Source organism: Camelus bactrianus, chromosome 16 (genome assembly GCF_048773025.1).
Source record: "Camelus bactrianus isolate YW-2024 breed Bactrian camel chromosome 16, ASM4877302v1, whole genome shotgun sequence".
In the NCBI taxonomy this organism is placed as follows: Eukaryota; Metazoa; Chordata; class Mammalia; order Artiodactyla; family Camelidae; genus Camelus; species Camelus bactrianus.
The window spans coordinates 15,523,517-15,547,268 of record NC_133554.1 but is presented as its reverse complement, the minus strand read 5'-3'; the positions used below and the strand labels follow the sequence as shown (position 1 = coordinate 15,547,268).

Here is a 23,752-nt window from a genome sequence, read left to right as displayed (position 1 = left end):
ACTCCGTGGTCTTAGTACTAACAGATAATCGTCTCTCCAAATAAAAATGGTGATGGGGATAATGTCCTGCATAAACAAATTCACCTTTTAGATAGTAGCATTTCATATTTTTTTGAAATATACTCTTTTCAGCTAATATGTTGCTTAAGACAGTTTTCTGAAGGTGGAAGGAGAACTGAGGTGCCTGTGAGCAGAGAATCAGGAGGAAAGCAGTACAATCCCCTGCGCCTGATCAACCAGCTGGTGAAATTTTAGGCATTAAAGAGAAATAAACCGCACATGAGGTGGGACAGAATCTCTGCAGTATCCGTAAGGATAAATCCCTATCTGATCAATAAATAAAAACCAAACAGGAGCTGTGCTGTTAAAAAGAGAGGGCCATTTTAAAAAATGGAAATGGTTGGGAGGAAGGGGTATATGTTTTAGTCCTTTTTCATGGTTAAAGAAAAAAATGAGTATTAAGTTTTCTTAGAAATTAAAATGAAGAAAAAGACCCAACAAAGCAGCACTAATATAGAGATTTTATTTAAATTGTATTGAGTTTTTACAGCACATTGCATGTTTGTCACAACGCAACTGCACAGTTTGGATTTTTGGCCACATCATGTCACTTACACCCACAAGAGCTCTGAAAGGAGTATTTGATGAATACATCTGAGCCGAGAGCCCAGAGTCTCTCTCCAAGGCCATGCAGTATGTTCACTGATAGGACAGTCCCTCAAAACAGCCACACAAAGTAGACAAGATACAGTCTCCTCAAATGTTGCCAATCTGACTCCCCTGAAAATGGGCAGAGTGAAGTGCAATGAAAGTTAAGTTAATTAAAAAGCCACTCACAACTGGCAGTAAATTTTAATGACTGAGAAAATGCTTAGAATTCTACGTATCAGAGACAAGGAAGAGTCTGTTACTTTTTCAATGATCTCATGAATTTCCCACACACAAAATCTCCATTATTCAACTCCATTTAAACGAAAAAAAAAAAGTTCTGATAGACTGACCTAAATACGCCAAAACTTTTTAGGTTACATCCATGGCAAGTATAAAAGCACAGATGCTTCTCTGTAGGGCTGAAGGAAAGGTCGGGACAAATAACAATTCTTGTTCTAAATGCAGATCCTAGTTATTTTCGAGTGAAAATTTTTTTCCTAGGAAGCAACATGAACAAGTAGCAGTTAGACAGCTACCATAGTTTTAAAACAGGCTAAGCCTGAGTGTAATTTACCTTTTATACACGAACGAATTAAGGACAATGCACAAGGAAATCCTAGGGGATGCGTTATAGGTCAAGGAGACTGTATCTGTCCCAAACACAGTACATGGCTATATCATTGTATCTTTTGGTTAAGTGCCACTGGTACATAGTAAGATGGAAAAAAAAAAAAAACAACCCACAACGTTTGGTCCAAATGGACACATTTTCTCTCCCAATTTTGGTATCAAGGCTTTATTCTCTTCTGTTTGGGTTCCATTGTTAAGTGCACAGAAATAGACAGCAGCATTTGTACTGAAACCCTCACATACCAAACAGCATATTCTAGGAGGTAAAAACCAAACGCTAAATTCTACCCTCAAGGTGTCAAGTGTTCAGGATAAGAAGCAGTGTGACCCAGAGGAGGCAGCAGCCAAGGGAAAGACGACATGAGGGAAGTGGGCAATGGAACAACAACCCCCCAAAAAACATTGTTTTATTTTCATGCCAGGAGAGGATCAAGGTGTAGCTCCTGTGTTAGCACCAGGACAACTAGGAAAAGTCAAGGCGCAAAGGGTCGGGCACAATCAGCAAATATTTCACAAGGATCATTTCTGTGTTTCCCTTCTCATTCTTCACAGTGCTACCTCAAGAGCCGCCACTGAGTGACAAAGACTACTGCTTTCACAGCTCAAAAATAACTGATTTTTGCCAGGACTGAACATCAGCAGAGTCTTCCTCTGCTCCCCAAAAGTGACTCACTCCCTAGAACTGTCCCCCTAAACTGAATATTCACTGATGCTGGCTGATGAGCCAAGTGAAAAATACAGCAAAATCTCCACTTGCTGAACCAGTCTTTAAACCAAACTCCACAGAAAGACAGAACTAATGCAACGAGAGGGAGTGCGTCTAAAGACTGAGCCTTCATGCACAGACACAGAGCACAGAGGTACAGGGTATAATGCATCTCAAATAGGATAGAAATTCCTATCTTAGATACTATAATCTGCTTTTTTCAAGGTGGAGGAGAGATGGATCTGGTTATCACTTGGAGTTTGGTTAAACATATGACTTTCTATTGCTGTTTAGGGCACGCATCACCAGGCAGTATCTATGAAATCATCATCTTGTGACCCCGGAGAAAGAAACTGGAGTCACCAACTCAACGTTAAGCTTCCAGACTCTGGGTCTGGATCAGGACCATTACCCCAAGGGGAGGGTCTCACCAGTAGAGGACCTCTTGCCAAATTGGAATTCCTCTGCTCCAGTCTCATGGTACCAAGGAGGATTTTGCAAGACTGTATCTTTGAGCTCTGTGATTTCATGAGCCACACCAAGGAACCTTCAAAACTACACCTGAAGCAGATCCTCCCATCAAACCTGCTAAAATTGGACAGGTCGTCTCCTCTGGCATTCAACTGGAAGCCGTAGCAATGGGTTTCTTCAGGTGTTGGCTCATGAGTTCCCTGGCCCGAGATACTTGGATATGTTCGTAACACGAGTTACAGACGAGAACTGGGTCATAGAGTTGTTGATCAGGAATGGGCAACTTCAGGTGGCAGCAGCCAGCACAAAATACATTCCCACAATTTCTGCCAAAGCACAGAGAGGGAAGAGTTCATCAGAAATGCCCATACACTGAGAATGAACGATGCTCTAAAAAGGCCTTACATAAGTAAATAAAGAGAAAAGTTGGGAGAAAACAAAACTTGTTCCTATAAAGATGTCTCCAGTTTCAGATTAATTCAGTTTAGTTCATGTCAGTGTAACTCAGGATGGCTTCACGAGCCATACTGAATCCTGTAAAACATCTTACCTGCAATGGTGTCTGCGTTTGGCCAACCAGAATTCACAGTCACAGTTATAGCAATGTGATGCCATATGGTCTGGAACCCAGCGAGTCACCTAACAGAAGGCACAAGGAAAAGTTCCAGGTCCTAGTCAACAAAGTGGAAGACCAACACTGCAATAAGGAAAGCAGCCCAGAAGACAATGACAAGGCTTAGGCGGCCACTACTTGCCTCCAGAGAGACTCAGCTGGGGACAGCACAACACTCATCTCTGAGAAATATGAGAACTCACCAGCTTGCCTAAGTACCCACCACACAATTAGACTGGACATACCTCAGTCTCTTTCTTATCAACAGGTTCCCAGCTTGCTTCCGAAAGGCAGTCTTCACTGTGATCAGAGCCAAAATCTTCTGTATCACTGTCATCTGACTCCTTCAAACACGTCTAAAGAGAATGCAAAGACATCACTGCTCATCAAAACGTTCATCATCACAAACATTTACTGTTGACCAAGTGTCAGGCGCTAAGTGCATGACATGCATGAAATTACTTAGTTCCTCACAACAGTCTTATGATGTATATGCTATTATTATCCCCATTTTACAAAGAAGGAAACTAAGCCACAGAGAGAGTTAAGAGCTGATGGGTAGTAAACCTGGGATTTGGACCTAGCATTCTGGCTTCAGACCCGTGCTCTTAACCAACATGCTGTATCACAGTATGGAGAGAGTACTTCTCCTCTTACATTGAAACCAGGACATCGCAAACTATGGCCCACAGGCCAAATCTGGCCCACGGCCTGTTTCTGTAGTCAAGTTTTATTAGAAGACAGCCACACTCAATTCATTTACACATTACCTATGGCTGCTTCTGTGCTACAACAAAGAGCCTCGTGGCTGCAAGAGAGACTGAGTCTAAAGTATTTACTATCTGGCCCTTTACCAAGCAAATTTGCTGACCCCTGTTCTAAATCATCACCTTGAATAGTAAGAAGCTGTCAGCCCTGACCATCCCACCAGCAGAGAAGTGGGCAGCGGGCAAGTGGGACTGTCCGAGAGCTGGTTCCTAGAAGCTCCCCAAGGACCGCTGTGCCAGAACCCAAGCCCTCTCCACACAGCGAAGCCTAGATGGTCCTCATCGTCTCTCACCTTATTCCAAAACCTCTTAACCGGCCTCCTAACCTGGGTTCCAACTGCCTCATCCACATGACACACCATTGCTAGGATAGTATTCTTAAATACAAATGCAATCATGTTACTCACTCGCCAAAACTTATTGCCCTGAGGGTAGAACCCACACAAGAAGGGCACTCAAGGTGACCCTTCTAATCCCTTTCTATTTCCCAATATCACCTCCCACCGCAGTACCTAGCTCCCTCCCGCACAGGCCCAGTACAAGTGTGCACGCGTGCACACGCGCACACACACAGCCCTTTATTCAAGGAGCACCTGCTGCCTCCGTGCTCCTGCGAATGGCATCCACAAAGCCAAATGTGACACGTTCTTCAGCACTCAGCTCAAGCCTTACCTTCTCAGGAAGGCCTTCCCTGACCTTTCACTCCACGCTGGCCCCCAACACCTAACGCTTCCCTCAGTCAGAACGCTTAAGCACAGCACTCTTAGCTGTTTGCCTATCTCTCCCAACAGACCGTGAGCTCCTTGAGAGCAGGGACTTTCATCCTACAGCCCAACCACCTAACTCAGCGGCACACAGCAAGTACCCAGAGGATGGCTGTGGGACGGATGGAAGGCCGGATGGAGAGGCTAAATGAGCAGCTGGACGGCAACAGGTGAGTACTTACGAAATCATCCTCATAGTCCATGGGAGGCTCTGCTGGCGGGGCACAGCAGTGACGGATATCCAGCCTCATCTGAAGCTCACGCACCTGTCGACGTAGCTGCTCCACCTCTTGCTTGTACCCTGCCTCAATCTGCCGTAACCTGTGCTGGATCACATCCGTGGGAAAGGGCAGTCCATCATCATCCAGGTAGACAGGAGGCACTGGAGAAGGGCAGCTCAGTGGAACAGGCTTCGTACTGGAGCCCTGCTTGGGGTGACCGGACACCCACATCCGGTTGTTTTTCCCTCCTGGACCAGTACAGTGTCCATTGGAATGATTAGAACAGACCGGTGACTTCACCCCTTCTCTCTGAGCCCACTGGCCCCCAAAGCAGGGCCCTGTTGCGCGCATCTGCTTACTGCTCGACCTCTTGCTACAACAGCCATAGGAAAGAAGCCGCCGAGGGGTAGTATCCCCACTCGGGAATGAGGTCACCATCCCTTGGAAGCTGTCCCAGTTGGACCCTAAAAAAGAGAACTCACTAATCTGGCTCTGAGAAATTGGCTTTCGGGCCAATTCCAATGGTACTTTCCCAAAGTGAGGGTTTTCCAGTAACTGCCCATTCCTGTTACTCCCTCTCCTGCCCGTGTCTTCCTCCCCCTGAATCAGATCTGGCACAGAACTGAGCTCTTCCAGGTGGGAGACACTTGCCACAGACCCTGGGGGGTCTTGGTTGAGAAAGTCAGCACTTGGGTCTGGAGGATTTTGGCAGGTAGCACTCGGTGGGTTGCAAAGGGTGCCCAGATTGTGATCTGGGGCACACCTGGAGGGCACACCCAGCACAGAGTCTGGCTGGGCCTGCTGGGGGGCACCTGGAAGGGAGTCCTGGGAAGACTCAGGAAAATCACAGATTCCATCACCCTTGTTGGCAATGACTTTAGAGAGCGCACGGACAGCTGCTTTCTCAGGACAAGGTTCGGGTGGCTCCTGTGTGCCATCTAAAGTCCTACCCAGCTCATCCTGGGTGGGCGGGTCTGGAGCTGGTGCCTTCGTCTCTTCCAGGACTTTGATTTCCAGATCAGGGGTGTTGCTCGTCGTTTCCTGGGGCGCGGCGGCATTAAGCAGTCTGTAACTCGGGGAACAGCTTTTGTGACTCTTGAAAGGTTTATTGCTCAAGTAGTCTTTCTGGCTGCTGGGCTGAGAGGGAGGAAGACCCACTTCTCCTGCAGTCTGCTGAGGACCTCCTGCCCCGGACTCCACGAAGGTGGTCTCCGATCCCTCGGGATTGCCGTGCCAGGCCTCCAGGCCCGCTCTGGCCTCCTGACAGTGGTTATTCAGGTTGGGGTCACTGGATGTGCGTGTCAGGGGACTGCTTGTGTCGCAGGCAGAAAGAAGATCATCCATAGATCTCGTTTTAGGTAATCTAGGATGAAAACACAGCATCACCAGGTCAGGGAATGGGAGCTCCCTCCAACACAGAGAATCAAGTCATCAAAGCAATCAAAGCCAGAATTCACAGGAAACAACAACATTTCAGATTACAAATAACCAATGGTCACTGGAAAACGTCTGTTCTGCAGGAAGTGCAGGACATGAACCCTGCTCTCAAGAACCTGGGCTCTGTCCTCAGCTTCATCAGTCTCACCCTACACGGTCTCCCTGGCAATCTCAACCACTCCCATGGCTCCCACTGCCTTCTAAGCTGATACCTTCTAAAGCTAGTGTTCCCGCCAGGACTACATCTCGGTCTCAAACCTAGTCGCACATGGCAAGGCAGAAAAAAGGTGGGTTCTGACGCTGGACCATACTGGCTCTGACACTGATTAGCTATGTGACAAGTTAGCGATTTAACCTCAGGCACTTGGTTTTTCTCCTCTGTAAAATGACAATAAATTACCTTGCAGAGATGCTATGAGGATTCAAAATATAGGCAACCAACCACAAACTTATTAAAGACTACACTCACAGCTCCTCATTTTTACAACATTCCTTATTATAAATTATCCCTCCATAACAGTAGTAGCCAACACAGCTTTCTACAACCACTTAGCGGCAATGTGCTCCTCCAAATCCCAAGTTACCATGGCAACTTGCCCTCGTACACAGCTCTGAGTTTCATGCACACCAAATGGATGACAGACATTTTCAAGAATGACTGCCCTGGTTTTTAGCACAATTCAGAAGTGCCACGGGCAACAAAAACTTGAGGGAAATTTGCCAGGAAACAGACTTCACTAGACTCCCTTTTTCAGATGCCCCAGTCAGTCCAGCCCATACAGAAAAATCCCTCAAAGGGAGAGTTACAGTACAGCTCATTTTTTTTAAGTGTTTGGTTTTTGAAATTTACTAATACTTTTTAAAAAGTATGTTTGTGTTTGATTGGGGGTGGCAGGTGGTTAACAAATCCCAGGAAGGCAGTAACTATGGTTATGTTTACAGCCTCTGGAGTCCCACAGACAGAGCTTGAATCTCAGGTTGGCAACTTCTTAGCTTTTCTCTTTTTTTGTTTTATTTTTTATTTTGCAAACTTTTCAAACATACGAAAGAAGTAGAGAGAAGAGTATGAAGAACTCCAATGTACTCTTTATCCAGATTCAATAGTATCAACAATCTGCCATCCTCCACTGCTGATTCCCATGTGCACCAGAGCTCTAATTAACAGAGCTGCCAGAGACAGGAACGCCTGAGGGGCACGGAACCATGAGAGCACTCATCCAGCTAACGTGGTCAGGGAAGGTTACACAGAGACGGTAGGGTTGGGGTGGGTAGAGAAGAATGTGTTGGACTTTAATGGAAAAAGAGAAAGAGAGCCAGACATTTGTGATCTAGGTAAATCAGGTCAGCTGTTAGAGAAACCATTTCCTTTAAAACCTTTGTACCACTTCTCCTCTAAATCCAACTCCATCTTGAACTGCCTACAGCACACCCCCTCTTTGCTGCCAACTAATATTTCAATCCCAGCCTGCCTGTGTCTCCTCTTTCCCCCTGAACTGCCTCGTCTTCCCACCTTCTCTGTGTCTATAGGTGGTACTAATAACCCTCCTGGTTTCTGAGCTGGGAACCCTGGGACCTACCCCTGACTGTCATCTTTACTCTCAACTTCTACCCTCCAACACTCCGTCAACTCCAGACTGCTAATGCCTTCTCCACAATGTCTGAATTTAACTTTTTCTCCTTTCCCAGGACTCCTCCCTTCATATCTGAATCTCAGCAGTGCTGGCTGGTCTCTGTGCCTCCAACTTCCCCGCTCACTGATTAATTCTCCAAAAATCCCAGGTCATGATGACTTCATACAATGACTTGCTATTAACAGCTGAATCAAAATAAACTCCTCAATGTTTAAAGCCCTCAATGAGCAATCGTTTGTTTATTTCTTTTTAGTCCTCAAAATAGCCCCTTCCCAACCCCTGCCGGCTCCAGAGAGGTGATTGTTGTTCTCTCTCTTTTTTTTAAATCTCTCTCATATATCCAATTCCTTTGGACCCCTTTCCACTAACCTTGTTGCCAAGCTCCCTTTATTCCACCCATTTGTTTGTTTGTTTAAGCATTTACTAAAGCACCTATTATGTGCCAGGCCCCGAGCCAGATACCAGGGACACAGAAAAGCCATGGTTCCTGCCTGGTCTTCCATGAAAACTTCTCTGAGTAAACAGTCACTAAATGACCTCTTTCTTCCTTAGTTCTCTAATAGCTTTGAACTACACACATTCTTACTCACTCAAATGCTAACTTAGAACTGTTCTCTAGTTGTCCTATGTCTCATCTTACAGCTTTTTAAAAGTATCTTAAACGGGATCAATATCGTCTATGTCTTTGGTACAGCCCATAAAACCTAGTGCAGTACTAGGCAATCTGTAGGTATTTAAGAAACATTTATTGATTTGAAAAATTAGATACAGATTTAAAGCAATGATTATTAAATGGGTCATAGAACTTATCGAGAATCTGATACAAAGTTACGGCACCTCTCCCTGGAAAAGCAAACTTGTGAACCTATACCCAAATTCCGCATAACTCGGGGAAGGAGAAACTCTCGGAATCCCTGCAACCTACCCATAGGCCCCTGACAATGGACTCAGCTCGAAAGATCCTAAAACCAATCATTTAGGGAGTTGGGTGTTTTGTTTTCCTTTATAATATGCAACCAGTTATAGAAGTTATATTTTAATTTTAAAAACCTTCCACCAGTAAACAAAGATCAAAATTTGAAATGCACCTATCCGCTGAGCCCAGCATGGTCGTTTCTAGGAATTTATCTGGCAGAAGTACTAGCACAGATGCAAAGGTATATGTATAAGGTAATACTACTAAACTGTACTCTTAAAAATGGCTTAGATGGTAAAAAGTGTGTGTATTTCACCAAAAGATTTTTTAAAAGATACACATATGAGAATGTTGACTGAAACACCCCCTGTAACGATTTAAAAAAAAAAAAGAAGGAAACCACCTAAACGACCAATTGCAAGCTGGTTTTACAAATTGTGATACACTCTAATTTTGGATTATTATGCAGCCACTAAAAACAATAAAGCAGCTTTATATGTGCTGTCATGGGGTGACATCCTAACACAAAGTGTGGAAAACAGTTTGCAGAACAGTGCGCAAAATATGATTCATTTTTTGTGTTTTAAAAATCATCTGTAAATGAGTGTGCCATCATGGCTGTATCTACGTAGAGATAAACACCTGGAAGGGTAGTCACCAAAGTGCCCACAGTGGACACCTGTGGGGACAAGCCTCAGGGAGGCAGGGCTGTCATTTTCTACTTTTATATCGTTTGACTTTGTTTTTTAGTAAAGAACAGATATTACTCTTATAATTTAACCAATCTGTATTCTACTTCCCCCCACATATTCAGCCAGAGGATGACTTTCATTTTTATGTCTCCCTTTCAATTCTGAGGAGTAATGTGAAGGCCATTCCCCTACTGGGAACCCATTTCCCTGAGAGCCAGGTGCTTCTGGAAGCTCCTGTTGGACATAGCAAAGGTTATGACTAAGACAGCAAGCTCCCCACGCCTTCTCAGTGAACATACGTCAAGCCCATTCCGACAAACCTTCCTGAAATAGTCCTTTCTGTTCTGTTCTCCTCTCCCCTGGGTATGTCACAAAGGGTGACAGCAGCTTGGAAAAAAGGTAACCACTCTTATCTTCCCAGGGGACCTTGAAAACACACAGAGTGCACTCTAAGCTAGCCATGAGTCCTGGGCCAAGTTTCTCCTTCAACTGGCTCAAGAAATTGCTTTAAGATATCCCATAAAAAAAAGAGACCAGCATTTAGGCAAGACACAAAGCAGCTCCTGCCTTCCTGGTGGGGAGAGAGAGGAGAACGAGAAGGGCTCTTCTTACCTGTCCAGGGAGCGGCCAGAGAACTCCTGGCTCTGAGCCACCGGGGAGAGGTACAGGTCCATGTTCTCCTCCCCGAGTGTGCACGGAGATGCCGCCGGCAAATAAACAGCTGTCCAGAGGTGCAGGGCCCGGACGTGGCACACGGGGTGCAGGACCTAGGTGAGCAGCCCCACACGCGTGTTCTGTGAGATGTTTCAGGCCCCTCTTCCCTCCTCGGACTTTGGCCCTGCGTCCTGCCCGCTGACTCGGCCGGCTCTCCCTCCGGGTCCCCCAGACGCACTGACAGGGTCGGGGTCCGGACTTACCGCCTCTGAGCCTGGCGTGTAGAGGAAGTTGTGAAAGTTCTTATTGCCTGCTCGCAGAAGGGCCCACACTGAGCAGGTCCGCTTGTAGATGTTGCGCTTCTCTCGCTCACAGGGGTTGTTGGCCAGGAACGTGCCGTACAGGCAGGAGTACGTGTGCTGCACCAGCTTGACCTGCACGGCCAAGACGGCTTGTACCGGGCACCGTGGGCCACCAGCCCCCAGCCCCAGCCTGCTCGCGGGCTTTCGGACTTACCAGGAATGCTTCGTTGAACTCGAACAGGCAGGGGAACTGCTTGAGCAGCTGATGAACAGAATCGAGCCACTGGAGGAACACAGGGCATTGCTCGTTCTGGTCCTCTGCGTTCTCCTGGTGGCCACAGCGGTCTCCAAACTTGTGCCCAAAATCCAGCCAGTCAGATTCAACTAACACTTGGAAGCCCTGCAAAGAAGAGAGAGGTTAAGCGCAGGGCCTTTCTGGAAAGGTTACAGTGCTCCTCCCCAGGGACGCCCGAAGCAGGGAGCTGGCAGCTTCAGAGAGGAACAGGCCTGACCCTACAAGAAGACTCAAAGCCACCAATGTCCTCTACTGAAAGATCCCCTAGACAGATCCAGTGGGCCCAGCACCCTCCCCAGCCACCCCTCCCTTGGCTCTTTCCCACCCAACCCCTCTCAATACCTCCAAAGTCCTGTAATACGGGTCCAGCAGTATCTTGGCCAGGGCTACAATCTGCGGTGTCCGGTCCCAGCCGTCTGAGCAGTGCACCAGCACAGGCCGGCCTTCCCGGTCTACCGTGTTAGCCACGAGCACAGCCGCCTTCAGCATCACCGACAAGTGCTGCAGCCATTTGGTGCTCTCCAGAGCCGACAACCAGCTACACCGGAGCAGAGATCGAGTCTGTCACTCAGGGAACCGAGGCTACAATCATCTCTCCACCACCCACGGGCAGCCACACCTTAACAAAGTCCCCAGTGAGAGCTGAAGCCCACAGCCAGCCCGCGGCCTTTCTGCCAAGAGATATCTAGCAAGAGGGCAGGGAAGACAGGACCTAAGGTGACAGGAGACTCAGGATCAACAGAGGAGATGGGAAGTGTCACATGCACATTTTGCCACTTCCTCCCCCAAGTTCTCTGTGTTCTCTGAGTATGACAACTAATCCAAACAAAAGGAACCCAGTGTCCTGTGGCCGTGCCGAAGCGCTGGCTGAGCAGTAGAAGTGTTCTTGGAACTGGCCCACTGCACCCGGACCCTCAGGTCTCCTGTACCTCCACACTTCCCATCTTCCCATAGACCTTCCAAGAACAAGAAGCACTGGCCAAGGGATGAAGGAATCGGAGCAGGGAACACCTACTTGCTGGGATCAGGCATCTGGCTACACACAGCGCGGAGGTACTGGAAGCTGTTCCGGATGGCATGGATGTTGGCCATTCCCATGAACATGACCTCACAGTTGGGGTAGTACTCTGCCGATGCAGAAGAGGAGAGTATGACCATCAGAGAATGTCCTGGAAACAGGCATCCAGGACAAGAGCAGTCCCAATGGGCAAAGCCGCCCTGGCAGGGCAGAGCACTCCAGGATGGCAACTAAATACACTCTGAAAATCTCAATTTCCCTTTTACCTCTGGACGCTCAAGTCCCATGTACTGATAGTGGTAATGATAACACTAATGACAAATGATGGCCAAGTACTACTAGTCATGACAGTGTATAGTAAATTCTCAACAAACAGTAGCTGCTCTATGCCAATAACTTTATATATGTAACCTCCAATCATCCAACAACGTGGCCAGGCATGTTTTTATCCCCACATTACAGATGAGAAAATAAAACTTAGATGAAGCAACTCAAGCATAGTCCCAGCCAGTAAGTGGCAGAGTCCTGATCCCAGGCCAGGTTTGTTTGGCTCTTCCCACTACACGAGCTGCTCCCAGCCCCCTCCTCACCACAGCCAACAGTGCACAGGCTGGCTGCGGACCCTGGGGTCACAGCGGTACCTTCGCATTCACAGCCTCCACCCTTGGCCCGGTTGGCCACGGCCGCCGTGTAGGATCGGGCATCCAGGATCAGCAGCTTCTGCGGGGCGGCTGTGCTCTCCACCCCAGAGCACGCAGTCAAGGAGGAATCTAAATACACACACAGTAGGGTGAGGACCTGGTAGGCCAGCTACCCAGGCTCACCCTACCCTGGGGCACACCCTTTCCAAGGAATGCACAGCCAGAGACCCCTCACACCCCTCCACCTCCCAAAAGGCAGGGACCCAGAAACCCTACGTGTTGTCATCTTCTTTCGACCCTCACTGGGACTCCCTGGGAGCCAAGGAGACCAAGGTGGGGGCCTACTTCCCGAGGGCCCAGCACCAGCCACACCTTACCAAAGTCAGTGTCACAGGCCTCGCTGGTATCACTATTCCCAGTGCTGAGGGAGCCACCAGGGGCCCTGGTCCCCGGGTCCAGGGCACAGGCTTTGGCGATGGATGTGACTAAGTACTCATCGTCAGCATTGCGCCAGCCCCACCAGCTGATCTCGGGCTGGCTGCAGCGGGCGATGGCAGCCCCGTTGCGGAGGTGTCTGACAGAACAGAATAAACCGTTATGCCTTTGGCATCTGCAGCCCCTGGAGGCCTACCGAGAGACCCCAGGGGGCCAGACCAAGATCTCCAGAGCCAACAGGGGCCACCAGATCACCCAGGCCATAATGATAGCAACCAAAAGCCCTTAACCTCGTTAGAGGGCTTTACAGTTTACAAAGCACTGTCACACACATTTCTCAAATGGGCTCCGCGTTCCCAAGGTGACTTTGACTCATCAGAGCTGCACAGCACCTGTTCCAGGTACAGACACCCGGCAGGAGAACAAGCCCGAGCCCGGAGTGTGAACAATTCAAACCTCACTGCTACTACCTGCCTCACTGTCTGCTGCCGCGTTCTAGCGCAGGGGTCGGCAAACGCTCTTGGGGAAGAACCAGCCAATAAATTTTTTGGCTTTGGGAGTCACAGCCAGCCTTTACCACACATTCTTCTATGTTTTCTTTTTAAAAATGTAAAACCCATTTACAGCTCACAGGCTGTATGTAAAACAGGCTACAGGCCAGATTTGGTTCACAGGCCAAGGTTTGCCAACCCCTATTCTAATGCAGTATTTAACACACACACACACACACACACACAAACACACACACACACACCCTCAAAAAAAAAAAAAAAGAAGAAAAGAAAAATAAATAAAGGCCCCAAAAGCCTTGTCCTTAGGGGAAAAAAAATGGAGGTAGTTTTTGTTTTAAAATTATTTCATAGCCACTTCCCTGAAGAGTTTCAATTCCCAGTTAACCACGCTGCCACACACCTCCACTTTTGACTCTCCTCCTTGCATAAAAGTTGATTCCCTCCCTCCCGTTCCCCACTGCCTCACCTATACACCACCACGGGGATCCGCTTCCAGGAGCGGAAGGAAGCCACGTTCTCCAGCTCTTTATCTGTGATCCACACGGGAACCAGCAGCTTCTGGGGGTAACTGGGACACAATCTGAGAAGAGAGCAGATGGGGTCACCAGGCTTGCTGAAAGACATGTGATAACAAGATCCCCAGGGATGGCTTTGTGGGAAGAGGGACCAGGAGCACTCCTTCCTCACAGAGCCAGGGGCTGCGCCCACTGTGCTCAGTCCCCACGTGGAGGACGTCCGGGTCCGGCCTGGTGTTTGGACCCCACCCCCTGCCCTCTCACTTGTAGTTGCTGTTGATGTGCGAGACTCTCCAGACGTTCTGCAGGTCAAAGCCCATCCTCGCGAGCTCAGCCTCCTGCCGACATCGGATGTGCTCTCCTGCAACACAGCCCCCACGCCGGTCAGCGTCCCAGGACACCACGTCACGCCGGTCAGCGTCCCAGGACAGCATGTCCAGGGTGGAGGAGGGATGAGAAGCAAGAGAGAAGCAGCCTCCTAAAGAAAACAGCCTGGCCTCACCTGGCTGACACAGGTGGGTGTGCTGGTCTTCCTCGGTCAGCCCCAGGCACCAGGCATGATAGGCAAAGGCAAAGAGGTCCTCAGGCTTGGCAGGTCTCGCTGTGGCCCGGCTTAGCCGCGAGAGCCACTCTTGGCACTGCTTGAAAGTGGAGAAGTGGCACCTGCCAGACAGGAAGCCATGGAGTGAGGCAAGAGACAAGTGTGTGCTGGGGCCGTAAGGATCCGAAACCCAGTCACAAGGCGGCTGTGGGGAGAGGAGGCTGCAAAGTGGGAGGGGACCCTGGGAGGGACCAGGGACACAACACCCAGGTGACACTTCTCTTCCCAAGAACTCTTGTCCTTGAGATGTATGTACACCTTCTAATGGGACCCAACCATTTCTGCCCTCAAATCTGAACACTGCCACATGGCCTGAATGTCTGCTACCCCTGTGTTATCTCCCATGACTCACTAGCACGAACCTTCTGTTTCAGGCAGGAAGTCCCGCTCACGTCATTCCTGTCTCCTTGTTTTTTCACTTCTGCTTAATAATGTCTCCTCTCAGCCTCGCCACTTCCTACTGATACTCTGAAGACAGTTTCAGTCCCACCTCCTCCTTGAAGCATTCCCAGCCTAATCCATTCCACAGACTCCTTCCTCTGTCATTCTTAATGTGCCTGAAGTATTAAACAGTAAGTTTTCCCATAGCATGCTGCCACGTGTAAAGTCTTCTTTCAGCAACTGGACTTTAACCTCCTTGAAGGGAAGGGAATTTGGATTCTTGTTCTGAATGCCTACAGACCTGAGCGCACAGCAGACTTTAAACTGGGCATCCTTTTAATAATCCCTGGAGTCATCCCAGACTCCTCCTCCTTTCGTATCCAGTCTGCAAATCCTATTATCTCTACCTTCAAAAACTTGACGGCTTCTCACCATTTTGACTGCTCCCACCCTGGACAAGCTTCTCAGTTAGTCTCCCAGCTTCAGCCCTGGCTTTTGCCCCCATCCTTCTTCCATCTACTCTCAATATAGCGGCCAGAGTGATTCTATAAAACAGTCAGACCACATCAATCCTTTGCTCAAAACCCTCCAGTGGTTTTCTCACTTCCCTCAAAGTAAAAGCCAGTCATATGACAGCCGGACACCCCCTTACCTCTCGGATCTTGTATCCTGCTACTCTGAAACACCGACACTCCACTCCAGCCACCGTGGCCTACTTGCCATTCTTCTACTATGCCAGGTATATACCCACCTCAGGGCCTTTGCACGCACTGCTCCCTCTGTCTGGCACATTCTTCCCTAAAATACCTACATGGTCACTTTCTTTAAGTCTGGACTCAAATGTCACCTTTTTGGTGCAGCCTTCTCTGATCGCTTCATTTAAAGCTACAACCTTCAACCTCATAGCATTCCATATCCCCTTTCCCTGCTTTATTTTTCACCTTTACATTACATTTAACATATCTTACTCATTATTTACTGCTGTTCTCTTCCCATTAGAATATAAGCTCCACGAGGGCAGAAAACTTTGTTCCCTGGTGTCTCCCCAGTGCTTAGAACAGTCTGACATAGAGTGCTTGGTAAATTCGTGTTAAATGAATAAATAAATGAACCAACAATGATGAGAGTGCTCTGTGCCAGACACCACCCTCGGCGCTTCCAGACGCATTATCTCATTTAATTCTCACGCCAACCCCATGAGCGTCATCACCATTTCTTTAGGTCAGGACACTGTGGGTAGGTCAGAAAATCGACCTCTTTTTCTTCCAAACAGGGGAAAGAGAGGCACTATTTTTTCTTTCTTGCTCCAGAGAAACCCCGCAGCAGAGAAGCCTGGAAAAGACTAGGGCCAGAGGACCTGAGCAAGGCCCCGCAGTGCTCACCTCACCACTTTGGAGTCCTTGCAGGCGATGTGCAACTGGAACATATCACGGCTCTCCACGCTGTCAATCATCCGGAGCGGGACCTTAGGAGGAAGAGCAGACAGAAGCTCAGACCCCCATGCTCACATCACCCCTCATCCCCACCCCGACCCAGATGCTGAGGTTATCAAAAGATGGAAGGAAACTGACATTTACTGAGGGCCTGCTAGGTGCAAGGTAACTGTGCTGGGTCCCCTACATATGTGACCCCAATTAATAGTCACAAGAAACCACTAGGCAGGTGTTTTCACACCATATTATTAACGAGGAAATGGCATCTCAGCTGGGTGACTTGACCAAGGTCACACAGTTGCTAAGTAGCACTCTTCCAACAAAGCCACGGTGCTGCCCCTAGAAGGGCCAGCAACAGAGTGAGGGAAAGAGAGGAGAAGGGAGGGAAAATAAGTGAGAGAGACAGAAAGACCGGCAGCTAGAAGAAAGTTAGTATGAAAAAGAACGGAACCCCAACTCTTTGAAGACATGATCGAGTAGAGAACTGGAGCAATCCCACCTTGAACTTCACAGGAATTCTGGCTTGGGTGTGGGAGAACAGGACAGGAACTCACGTTGATGACAGAGTCCTTGAACTTGATGTGCAGCCGGTAGTTGGAGATGGCAATCAGGGCATCGGCTGCACGGCCCAGGAACTCCACTCCCTCACCCTGCAGCACTGTGAAGGGCACCTGTCGAGGGGCAGAGGGACCCTCAGTCCAGAAGTGAGTCACCCCTCCATTCCCCTCCCCAATCCCTGAGCTGTAGGATCCCCTCTGGAAAGGCTGGGCCAAGGCAGGACAAGCGTCCTCTCCACAGTAACGGCACCAGGCAACAGCTACCCAGGAAAGCTGCTTTTCCTTCCCTGGGGCCAAAGGCTTCATAATGCCCGTACAGACTCCCCTCCCTCCAGAGACAGAGGAGCAGGAAGCCAGAGCTCCCAGACAAGATCCCCTTGGAGAGACTGGGGGCGGGGGTTAATCAGGCAGAGAACTCTACCCACCCTGGGCCCCCAGCTCTTCCTTACCTGCAGATTCTCCTCCTCTTTCACTAGTTCCTTGGGGGGGAACAGATCCTTGGCTTGGATGTACTCCAGGCTGGGGGGCCCCTCCTCACCCTGTGGGGAAGGCCTCAGCCCTAAGTCACCAGGCTCTACCTGGCCCATTAGGCCTCACTCTGCTCCCCTCCCCTCCATAAACCCACATGCACCCCACACACGTTTATAAAGGTTCTGGTCACCAGAGGAGGGAAGAGAGACCTGGCTTGGTGGGAGGGGTGAAGTAAAGGGGGAATTTGAGCCTCTTAAGCCTAAGGGAAGAGTAAGGTTCACAGAGGAACTGGGAATCTATGCCCTTCAAAGAGGGAATCTCCTATAGGGCCAAAGTTTCCCAAATGAAAGAGGAGAGAGAGAAAACTAAGGGAAAGAAAGGTGAATGTAAGAGTGAGACGGAAGTGGGAATGCGAAGTGTGCCCTGAGGAACAGGAACCAGGTGTGACAAATGGTCAGAAAGAGGAGGGAACGCAGGCCTCTAAGGCCACCGAGGCTTCATTCTGGTGGGTGAAGGAGACAAAGAAGAGTGGGTTGCGGGATTCAGTCCCATGCCTCTAGAGGGCCTTCATGGATGCTTTCAAAAGGAGGATGTGTTTTGGAGCTGAGCTTATCCGCCAGTTAGGCCCACACGGCTAACAAGCCCCCACCACCTGCGATGCAACCTGCCCTGCCTGCTGATCTGAGGGGAATTCCTAAGGAATACCCACAGCAAGCAGAAGTAACTCCTTTCCCAACCACCAGGGAGGGGAGAAGAGGGGATCCACGCACCTGGGAAGAACCAGGAGACCCAAGGACAGCCAGGGAAGAGAGAAAGAGGAGGCGGGGAGGGGGGGCCGCAGGGGAGGGGTGGGAACATCTGAGAGGACAGATGGGGGAAGCTGGGAAGGAACATTAAGCCAGAGAGGGAGGAGGGGAGAACTGGGAATGATGCAGAGGTACGGAAGCCTGCAGAGGCAGGGAAGATGGGGAAGAGAGGCTGTCTGGGGGACAGTCAAGGAGAAAAGACTGGCATGTCAGGTGAGGGATGGAGGGGTAGAAGGGGGAGGGGACTGGAGTCAAGGAGACAGCTCAGACATCCTGTGCTCCCTGACCAGCCCCCTAACATCCCAGACGTCCTACAAGCCACATCCCACATCCCCAAGCAAGGATGCAGCGGGTGGGACCAAGATGGAGAGGCGGAGGTAAAGGGATGTACCCCTGCAGGGCGGAGCCTGAAGATCTGCAGTCAAGGGCAGCGGCTTCGGGGCCAAGATGGGTCACAGAATTTCCACCCCAGTCTTGGACAATCCCGGGCACCCGAAGATTAAAGCAAGTCCAAGAAAGAAAAGGACTAATATCCCCTCCCCCGCCAGGGGCCTTGGGAAGGGGGATGGGCTGAAATTCGGAATCTCAAGGGCTGGCACTGGGCGGGGCTGCGGGTGCAGCAAGCGTTGGGGGCCCAGGCCCCCGCAGGCGGGGCCGGCACTTACGAAGCAGCTGAGCATGGAGCAGGAGACGCGGGCGGTCAGGCTCATGGTCGCGGGCGGTCTGGGCCAGCGCACATGTCCCCGGAGCCGCTGCGCTGCCCGCCAGTGCCGGGCGCCCGCCGCATTCCGGCTGCGGGGCCGGCCAGGTGCAGCCGCGGCGGCCAGGGGGCGAGCGCGGGCGGCGGGGCCTCGGCGCGGCTCCCGCGCGCCTCTCCCCTCCTGGCCACAATGGAGCGAGCCCAGCTCCGCCCTCCGGCACGAGCGCGGAAGGGAGGGGAGCCCGGAGAGGGGAGCGCCCCGACCGCGCGGGGAAAGCGGGGGCGGGGCGGGTTCTCGGGGCCCCGCCCACCGTCCCGGACTCCTCCCTCCCCGCACCCCCTTGGCCGCGTGGGAGGGCGTCCTCAGGGGACGTCTAGGGGCTTTCAGGAGTCCGGGCTGCGGGACTGCGCCTAAGACGGTGGCGGGGGAGGGGGGGACCGGGGGGATGGAGGCGCGAGACCGCCTACATCTTTTCAATTCCCATCTTTACACGTGAACCACCCCATACCTCTCTTTTCTCTCTTTACACACCCGTCCCCACGCCCTCCCCTCCACTTTGGGTTCCCCCAATACTTGTTCTGATTCCCAAGATGGAGCTCACCTCCCTCCACCCTAGGCCCTTTCCAGTTTCAAGACTTCTTTTCCCTCCAAAACCCATCATACCCCTGTCCATCAGTGACCTCCAATCCTCTGACTTCACCCAAGCCCACTCTCTTTTTGCCCCTTAGAATGGACACTGGTCTAGTGCCATTTTGGTCGTTCCACACTCCTGAAAGGGAAATTCTGTGGGGTTTTTTGGTCCAAGGTCCGTGCCCAGTCCTACCCTTCAGCTCCATCTCTCCCCTTGTTTCACATCCTCTGTCTTCTGGGTAAGAAAGTCCTTCTTGGAAGAGAAAGAATTTCTTAGGCTAGGCAAGAGAAGAGCTGGAACTATGGGCCACAGAAGCTATGTGAAAACCAAATTCAAAACCCAAAGGTAGGGGGATGGAGGGACAAGGGTAGAGGGATGGCGGTAGAGGGCTAAAGAATAAGGAACGTGGTAAGAGGCTCAAAATGTCACCAAAAGTCACAGAAGTAACTGTTTGGAATTCCACACTCCCTGTGCCTGGTAACTTCCAGAACCAGGGCTTTTGTTTTGGTTTTGGTCTTGGGGGAAGGGAGGAATGGGAGAAAAACCTAACATTTTATTAAGCATTTACTATGAGGCAGACATGTTTCCAGCATTATCTCACTAAAACTTTTCAACTCCCCAAGAAGTGAGACTTCAGGCTTAGAGAGAAAGTATGCAATTCACCTAAAGTATTTAAATGGTGGGCTAGGATTCAAAATCAGACTAGGCTGACCCTTTTCAGGGTATCATAGAAAAGAAAAGGGAGTGGAGCTATCAGTTGGTGGGGACCAGGACCAGCAGGCTTTCTGAGAAGAGACAAGAATAGTACTGCACACACCACACACCCACATGTCTGTGGAGGGAAGAGTGAGTCCTCTCACCAACTGAATGCCTTGACCTGTCCCTAAGCACAAGGGGACATGTGAAGGAACCAAAGAGATATAATCAGAGCAAGGGCTTGGTCAGGGCCAGGGCCTGCAGCTCCCCACTCTCTTCTCATCTCACTGTTTCCTCCTCCTAGCTCTCAATGATTAAGGGGTTCCCTGAATTTGGAGTGAGAGAAGGGCAGTCACAGTTGGTGGAAAATTTATGGGATCATTTTAATGGAGACACACACACACACACACACACACACACACACACACACACACACACACACACACACACACACACTGGCCCCAGTGATATTCTGGGCATCTTAAGGGTGCTATCCTGCTGTATATCCAGTCAGCTGTCTCCTGCAGTAGCTTAATGGACAGCAACACCTTGGAACTGGAGAAGCTCCACACTTTTAGTGGAGTCACTCCTGACACAGCACCTACAATATTAAAGGGGCGCACTAGGAAGTATAAGGATCTTGATATAAAGGAAGCCTGGCTTTTCAGACCAGAACAGAAAGCTTTGACCCAAGAAAAGTAAGAGAAGGGCCATTATGAAGGGTTAAGGGAGCCAGTGGTAGTGTGGGGAAGGCTTGACATAGCAGGTGTAGAAAAAGACTTCCAGAGGCTTCCTGTCCCAGTGCTGTATTTTGGCTGATGTTTTGCAAGCTAAAGAAACCCTAATTTATCTCCAGGGCAGATTAACCTGTTTAGGAGCTGAACAGAGTCGCCTGGAGCTCAAGGTCCAGGAGGGGCGGGGCAGCTTCATGGAGAAAGACACGAGGATTACAAAAAACACAGTGGTCTGAGGAAAGAGAGAGTACTCACCATTCTACCGTGGTGAGGGTCCTGGCTGCCTGCTTCTCACTGTAAAGAGACAGACAAACATAAGAGTAAAGAGCACCATTAACATCACCATAGAATCAACAAATGCTGCACAGCAACTCCTGAACTTCCCCTCAACTCTCATTCGCCTCCCTGGCAGAGAATCCAGCCTCTCCACAAGTCACCCTTCCAGACAGAGGCAATGGGAGCTACATGGGGAGAAAGCAACAAGTAATTCTGCAGGGCATGGAATCAGCCATAAAGTTCTGCAACAGGACTCAAGAGTCCTGATTCCCAGTCCCAGAAGGAGAAGTAAAACACCCCAAACCCTGGTCTTTGTGAGTGAGCAAAAGAACTGCCAACTCCAAAGAGACAGAGACTCACTTTCTAGCCCTGGTGGGGATATGAATCCACAGGAGTGCTCTGCCAGCCTCTGAGTCTGGGAGTAGCACCCACCTGACTTGTTTACTGGGGGCAGAGTCCAGAGCAGAGGACAAGAGGGAGGGGACCACAAACTGTGATCAGAAGGCAGCAGGTCTGGACATGTGCTGCTCAGTGTACTTGACATCAAGTGGAGTACAGGTTAGCTGGAGGAGACCACACAACAGGGAATCAGGCCACACAGGGGCCAGAGTAAGTACCTGTCAAAGGCCCAAGCAACAGAAATGTCAGGATGGACCTCCTTGGCCCACTTAGGGAGCCAGGCCCAGATTAAACTGACACTTTTCTTCATGCCTGCTATCCGGGCTCAGGGGCAGCTCCGCGGAAGGCTGCAGGGATAAAAGCCTCCATCTGCGGTCCTACCTGCCTCCCTGATCACAGCCCACCCTTCCTCATGGGGGAGCCAGCAAGCAGCAAGCCAGAGGTGCTGCCTCACCGCCCACTGGCACGCAGCCTCAGGGAAACGGAAGGAGGGATAAGGACCAGGTCTGGGAGGCCTAGGGTTCCCGAACCAAGGGGATCTGGCCGCCGGGGGCGGGCCAGGCTGACAGGAGAGCCCAGGTGCCCAGGTTCTAAGGGCGGAGCCTAAAGACTCGGAGGCGGAGCCCCGAATGACAGAAGGCGGGGCCCACGAAAGCCGGTGAGGCCGGGGCGGAGCCGGGCAAGACGCGGTCGTCGCGGTTCCCAGACTGGCAGTGCACGGGGCACGGTGACTCACCCAGGCGGCGTCCGCCCGACCCTCCGAGGCCGAGCTCTCACCACTTCCGTCTCCTGCAGCTGCTGAGGCCGCGCAGCTCCGACCCCACCACGGTGCCCCTCTCCCCAACCAATCGTATCTCTGGTCTGTGCCCGCCCTGGCCAATAGCCACACCAAGTCCCGCCCTGCCCCCACCACGCAGCCGCCGCCCTCACTCTTTACGCTGTTCATTGGTCAAGTGGGGCAGACGCCCTCCCAGCCTTTAGCCTATCGGGTGCCGGAAGACGACACTGTACCTGGAGGGAGGAGGCGCGGCGCCAGAGAGGAGACGCGACCAATGGGAAATCACAGCGCGTCCCTGCGGCAGCCAATGGGAGAGCAATAAAAGGGGGACTGCTGGCTAAGGCTCCAGGGGCCGGAAGTGGGGGCGGTCTGTCGCCTACTGGTAGCGCAATTGAAGGCGGGGCCTTGTAGGGGCACAGGCCTTACCGCCACTTCCGGTGACCACCCCGCCTCGGGGTACTTCTCAAATAGATCCCGGGTGGCACCTCAGTTAATCCACTTCCCGTTAGTTTCGCTGCGGTCATCCCGTCCCAAAGCCAGAAGAGGAGAAAAGACCCTGAAGGCTAAGAGAGGAGGGAGGTCTCGGTCTTCTCTGACTGGCGGGGGCAGGGTTTCCCCTCTTCCACACCTTGACGAAGGTTTCCTCCTTCACTTTCCATCAGCGAACCGACTCTGCTGTCCTTCATTCCCTGAATGAATGGTGCCGTCAGTTTTGAGTAAAGATCTCTCACCGGAGAGATAGGAAACCTGGATCTGAGACTGCCACTAGCTAGCTGCGACCTCCTGGTCTGTAAAGGGGGGGGGGGGGAATAGGACTCTCCCGAGGATCCAGCTCTTGGCTCCTCCCTTACCGTCTCCCTCGGGGAGCCAGGGCAGGCAGCTGGGTGGACGGTGGCCGCTGGAGGTCGCCGTGGCCCCGAGATACCACCAACCCGACAGAAATAGAGGTTGATTCAGATTCTCAACCGATAGCTTCAGTTCAGGAGTGGGCCTGAACACTTTAATACCAGACCCCGGGGCCAAAATGTCTTCTCGTGTCTCTTTTATGAAACACTGGAACTTTTACTACATTTAGTAAATTCCAAGAAAACTGGAACCTTGCTTTAACTCCAAGGTTTAAAAGTGTCTGCAGCGTAGCAGATATTGAATGTTTGCTAAATGAATACTGAACTCTTCCAGGATAACGATTGTATGTTATCCATTCTGAGCACTTACTATAGTGTTTGGCGATTACAGAGGTTTCAAAAAACCTCAGTACCCTAACCCAGGCTTCCTAGAGTGCAGAGCTTAATTCTGCATATCCCTTTCCCCATATCAGGAGAAACAGGAACTTGAGGTTGCATGCAGTTAACACCATGTTTCCCCAAGGGCAGATATCAGATCCAAAACTTCTATAGAGTTGTCAGTACTGTATGCA

At 50.6% G+C, this 23,752-nt stretch overlaps 1 protein-coding gene across 4 annotated transcripts; it reads right to left on the bottom strand.

Moving 5' to 3' along the window:
• Window positions 1-502: 502 nt before the first annotated feature.
• On the bottom strand, window positions 503-22,424 carry MTMR4 (myotubularin related protein 4). Of its 4 annotated transcripts, XM_074342716.1 has the most exons (20): window positions 22,294-22,424; window positions 21,138-21,176; window positions 18,786-19,704; window positions 17,293-17,382; window positions 16,841-16,957; window positions 16,236-16,318; window positions 14,374-14,534; window positions 14,136-14,232; window positions 13,823-13,936; window positions 12,787-12,983; window positions 12,410-12,538; window positions 11,766-11,877; window positions 11,093-11,288; window positions 10,670-10,855; window positions 10,417-10,587; window positions 10,112-10,266; window positions 4,785-6,186; window positions 3,317-3,427; window positions 3,009-3,097; window positions 503-2,784 (listed from the first exon to the last, which is right to left on the bottom strand). In XM_074342716.1, exons 3-20 carry the CDS (start codon window positions 18,828-18,830, stop codon window positions 2,607-2,609), a joined length of 3,633 nt encoding a protein of 1,210 aa, XP_074198817.1. In that variant the 5' UTR covers window positions 18,831-19,704; window positions 21,138-21,176; window positions 22,294-22,424; the 3' UTR covers window positions 503-2,606. The 4 variants fall into 4 exon arrangements, with proteins under 4 accessions (XP_074198817.1, XP_010949357.2, XP_010949359.2 ...); XM_010951055.3 differs by lacking the exon at window positions 18,786-19,704; XM_010951057.3 differs by lacking the exons at window positions 18,786-19,704; window positions 22,294-22,424 and adding an exon at window positions 21,776-22,093.
• Between the last annotated feature and the right edge of the window lie 1,328 nt (window positions 22,425-23,752).